The 5,490-nt window shown below is 42.2% G+C and overlaps 1 protein-coding gene across 1 annotated transcript; it reads right to left on the bottom strand.

The window, feature by feature from the left end:
* Positions 1-2,725: 2,725 nt before the first annotated feature.
* LOC122579609 lies at positions 2,726-4,669 on the bottom strand. The gene has a single exon (XM_043751844.1). It carries the CDS (start codon positions 4,667-4,669, stop codon positions 2,726-2,728), a length of 1,944 nt encoding a protein of 647 aa, XP_043607779.1.
* Positions 4,670-5,490: the final 821 nt, after the last annotated feature.

Genomic DNA, 5,490 nt, shown 5'->3' with positions numbered 1-5,490 from the left:
TATGGACTATGACACCGTCGTGTCATATCCATAATACTCACCCTTGGGCTAGGCTTTACATGGATCCATATAAGCAAATGATTACAATCACACAATTAAAACAATAACAAATGCTCCACATGAGCCTATGGCCACCAAAGAGGCCCGTAATCAAACTCAACCATAAACATGGGACTTAACGCCAAATCAATTACCACCATGGACTCACTCAACATGATTGGTAATTGACCCGACGAATATACAATATATGCAAGTATACTTACCTCCTTCGCGACACAACAAATAATCAAGATAACCGCAATGCACAAAACCACGCTTTCGACCTATCAACATATCATAATGCACATATAAGACATCATTCACATTTCCTAGCTATTTCACTATAGCTAAACCAACCTTTCGCTAGCATTCCTAACCTTAACCCTACTCTAGTAAGAATCTTGAAAGGACCGATGAAACGGGGGCTCAACTTTCCACGTTTTCGAAACCGTAGGACGCCTTTCCATGGAGACACTTTTAACAAAACACGATCTCCCACATTGAACTCAATCGGTCTTCTTCGTTTGTCCGGATAGGATTTTTGTCGATCTTGGGCCGCCTTAAGTCTTTCCTTGATCACATCAATCTTCTCGATTGTCTTCAAAACCACTTCCGTACCACCAATTTCTCTTTGTCCCACTTCTCCCCAACAAATGGGAGATCTACACTTCCTACCATACAACATCTCATATGGTGGCATTTGTATGCTTGAGTGGTAACTATTGTTGTACGAGAACTCCACCAATGGTAGGTAAAGATCCCAAGTCCCACCAAAGTCGATGATGCACGCCCGTAGCATGTCTTCAAGAGTTTGGATAGTTCTCTCACTTTGGCCATCGGTTTGAGGATGATAAGCGGTACTAAACTTTAGAGTTGTACCCATTTCTTCTTGAAATTTCCGCCAAAAGTGAGAAGTGAAACGAGTATCCCTATCCGACACAATGGAGATTGGAACTCCATGCCTTGCTACTACTTCTTTAACATATATTTTTGCCAAAACCTCGGATGATGATGCTTCGCGAATGGGAAGGAACAAGGCACTTTTCGTTAACCTATCAACAATCACCCAAATTGTGTCGAATTGGTTCCTAGGTGTTTTGGGCAATTTGGTGACAAAATCCATGGTGATATCCTCCCATTTCCACTTAGGGATCTCTAGTGGTTGCATCATACCATACGGCTTTTGATGCTCCGCCTTGACTTGAGCACAAGTTAGACACCCTTCAACACATTTCACCACATCTCTCTTCATTCTGGGCCACCAGTAATCAACCTTTAGGTCATGATACATCTTGGTAGCACCGGGGTGAATAGAATATCTGGATTTGTGAGCTTCATTGAGTAAAACTTGTTTTAACTCACAAGAGAAAGGAATCCAAATTCTTCCAAAGCGTAGGGTAAGACCACGCGAATCCTTGGCGAAAAATTGCGTTTGACCTTGAATTCTCTCCTTCTTAGGGTCCCGTTGTAAAGCCTTTTCTTGAGCCGTTTTTATTTGCTCCATAAAATCGTTAGTGATTAAGACCCATAATGGGGAGATGATGATAGAATGATGTGAACTCTTCCGGCTTAGCGCATCCGCCACAACATTTGCCTTCCCGGGATGATACGAAATTTCGCAATCATAGTCTTTCAAAAGATCAAGCCATCTTTGTTGCCGATTATTGAGGTCTCTTTGTTCGAAGAAGTACTTAAGGCTCTTGTGATCGGAATAGATGGTGAATTTGACTGCATAAAGATAGTGGCGCCAAATCTTCAATGCGAAAACAACCGCCGCCAACTCTAAATCATGAGTGGGGTAACGCTTCTCATGCTCCTTCAATTGTCTTGAGGCATAGGCAACGACCTTTCCTCTTTGCATCAACACGCACCCAAGCCCATTTGATGATGCATCACAATACACCGTCATATCCTCCATACCATCGGGTAGAACAAGTACCGGGGCTTGACTCAATTTCTCCCGTAATTGCCGAAAAGCAACTTCTTGATCATTTCCCCATTCAAATTTGAGGTTCTTTCGAGTTAACTTGGTCAAAGGTGAGGCTATTTTGGAGAAATCTTGTATAAAACGACGATAGTACCCCGCTAGACCAAGGAAACTTCTAATCTCTGATGGGTTCTTTGGTTGATCCCATTTCATCACCGCATTTATCTTTGCCGGATCCACCTTGATTCCTTCATTACTAACAATGTGACCAAGGAATTGTACCTCCCTTAGCCAGAATTCACATTTGGAGAACTTGGCATAGAGTCTTTCTTTTCGCAAGGTTCCCAACACCTCTCCCAAGTGGATTTCATGTTTGGATGAACTCTTAGAATAGATAAGGATATCATCAATGAAAACGATAACGGACTTATCAAGCATGGGACGGCATACACGGTTCATGAGATCCATGAAGGCCGCGGGAGCATTTGTAAGACCAAAAGCCATGACCACGAATTCAAAATGGCCATAACGAGTATGAAAAGCGGTCTTAGGGATATCTTCATCACGTACCTTGAGTTGGTGGTAACCCGAACGAAGATTTATTTTGGAAAAATACGAAGCTCCTTGAAGTTGATCAAATAAGTCGTCGATTCTCGGCAATGGTTATTTATTCTTAATGGTCACCTTGTTTAACTCTCGGTAATCGATACACATGCGCATGCTCCCGTCTTTCTTTTTAACAAATAGTACCGGTGCACCCTAAGGAGAATTACTAGGGGGAATGAACCCCTTTTCTAGTAACTCTTGGAGTTGCTTCATCATTTCTTGCATCTCCGTTGGTGCCAATCGATAGGGAGCCTTAGCAATGGGGGTAGCCCCTGGAACAAGATCAATAGAAAACTCAACTTGCCACTCGGGAGGAACACCCGGCAAGTCGTCGGGAAAAACATCGGAAAAATCATGAACTATGGGGATATCTTCAATAGATAGAGATTTCTTCTTAACATCAACGATGTGAGCAAGGTATGCATGACATCCATGAGACAAATAACGCCGGGCACAAGCAAAAGTACAAACGGATATCGGACGCCCAGTTCTATCACCATATACTATCAAGTCTTCACCTTTAGAGGTCTTCAAATAAACCGCCTTTTCGTCACACGCTATCTTGGCATTACAAGAACTCAACCAATCCATACCCAAAATCACATCAAATTCTCCCATTGGGAAGGGAATTAAGTTAACTTGGAAGAATTCCGTAACAATTTTCATTTCACAATTTTTATACACATCTCTTACTATCTCCGTCCTCCCGTCCCTGACCTCAACTTGTAAGGTATGATCTAAACTCGATTTAGACATAGGAATAACATGAATCATCCTAGTTGCAACAAATGATCTATTCGCTCCGGAGTCAAAAAGAATTCGCATAGGCACATTATACATAAGAAAGGTACCTATAACTACGTCATCAGCGTTCTTAGCTTGCTCCACGGTAAGTTGGAAGGACCTCCCCCGCTGATTGCCGTGTGCCAATGCATTCTTTCTTTTGGCCTCTCTCCTTCGTTCCTCTTGTCTCTCTTCTTCGGTTAGCTTAGGACATGAGCTCTTCATATGTCCCTCTTCAAAACACTTAAAGCAAATGAGGGGCTTATGGGGCTTCGACCTACAATCTCGACTCACATGGCCCGTCTTCCTACAGTTGTAGAAAGCTTTCTCCCTACACGAGCCATGATGATTTCTCTTGCAAGTTTTGCAAAAGGGAGCATTTCTTCTAAAGGCATTACTACCGGAAGCACCTTCTTGTTTAAACCTTTTATTTGGTGAATTATCCCCATCATACTTTCTCTTCACCTCATTCTCATCAACTCTAGTTTGCTCGATCTTGTAATCTCGAGCCACATCACACAACATGGAGAAAGACTCCATTTGACGTAAACTAATCCTCTCCCTCAAAATCTTCTTCAACTTCATATAAAACTGCTCCTTCATCAAGTGCTCATTCTCTAAGAACTCGGGACAGAATTGTGCCTTATCAAGAAATTGGGCACGAAACTCCGTCAAACTAAGGGTTCCTTGAGATTCATTGAGGAATTCACTCCTCAACCTAGTCACCTCCGCCTCTGATCTAAATTCCTTATAGAACATGGTCTTGAACTCAGGCCAATCCACGTTATCAAGTGCTTCCTTCTTCACCAACAATAAGTTGTCCCACCATCTCTTCGTTTTATCCCTCAACATGCTCACAGCATACACCACTTTAAGATCCTCAGGGCATTGACTGGTGCGAAAAGACCCTTCAATCTCTGACACCCATCTGGTACAAACGATGGGGTTGCGGTCACCATGATATTCAGTAGGGTGACACACATCAAAATCCTTAAAAGAGAACTTCTTCTTGTGGAACTTCTCCCCCATTACTTCCACCTCCTCATCTTCATTGTTCTTCTTACCCTTCCCTTTTCCATCTCTCTTTTCAAATTCTCGCTGAACATTTAGAGCAACCTCCTGTCTAATCATCTGGGCTATATGATCATTCATAGCCCCTTCCATTGTTTGGTTTAGCCTTTTAAGTAAAAGTGGAGTGTATTTCTCCAACGCCCTTCCAATTTGGTCGGAAATGTCCATGCTATTTTCCGGGAAGGTAACTTCCTCTTCGTCATGTCGATCGTGTTCTTCCTCTTCACGATGTTGATCCGCCATTCTATAATAAGAGTAAGTAAATCGATTTAAATACACAGCCTATCTCTCTCTACGAGCCATAAGCCAAAACCTATAACTTTATAATAGACCGTTCCAAAGTCTGATGCGGTTGGTTTATAAATTTGTTAGTACTTCAATCACAATAAGGCCGGCTTCTTATTGTGCTTTAATACTAGCAAGTTCATAAGCTAACATCATCAAACACATATTCGGGTCCCATATAAAATTTCTAATACCTAAGGTCGAGTCTCAACTGAGGTTTAAGTCTAGGCACTCTCTATACGAGGGAATACACAAAAGTTTTTTTTATGCCCCACTGCGCCGCAGTGAGGTCGAGTACTCCCACTGCGCCGCAGTGGAAATTCTCGGACTAAAACTGGAAGAACCTCCACTGCGCCGCAGTGGGAAAAAAAGAAATTTTGGCAGTGGGATTCCACTGCGCCGCAGTGGGCTCAGCACGTTCCCACTGCGCCGCAGTGGCCCACAACCCAACAACATCAATCTTTGCCCACATTAAGACTTAACCAAAACCTTTGAACCACAACTAAAATTATAAGAAAATTACATTCCAAAATTGAAAGTAAGAGAGTTAACCCGAAAAATTCATAATTGTCAAATTAGTTTGATCCATGATCGACCACGCAACTATATGGGTCGATTATCCATTTGACATGCTACAACCAAACCAACTATCCTTATCAACTCCAAAAGACATGAACATGACCAGTTACAAAACATATCAAAAATATGGCCAATAACAACCAAAATGTACCATGAGCCAATGTCAAGAGGGACAACTAGGTTTCTAACCAAATCATGCT

The sequence above is a fragment of the Erigeron canadensis genome, chromosome 1 (assembly GCF_010389155.1).
Source record: "Erigeron canadensis isolate Cc75 chromosome 1, C_canadensis_v1, whole genome shotgun sequence".
NCBI lineage: Eukaryota > Viridiplantae > Streptophyta > Magnoliopsida > Asterales > Asteraceae > Erigeron > Erigeron canadensis.
The sequence above is the reverse complement of the archived record's forward strand: the minus strand, read 5'-3'. Positions and strand labels throughout refer to the sequence as shown.

Bases quoted from the DNA above. Each gene is read 5' to 3' on its own strand.
- LOC122579609 (XM_043751844.1), bottom strand. From the start codon at position 4,669: ATGGCGGATCAACATCGTGAAGAGGAAGAACACGATCGACATGACGAA.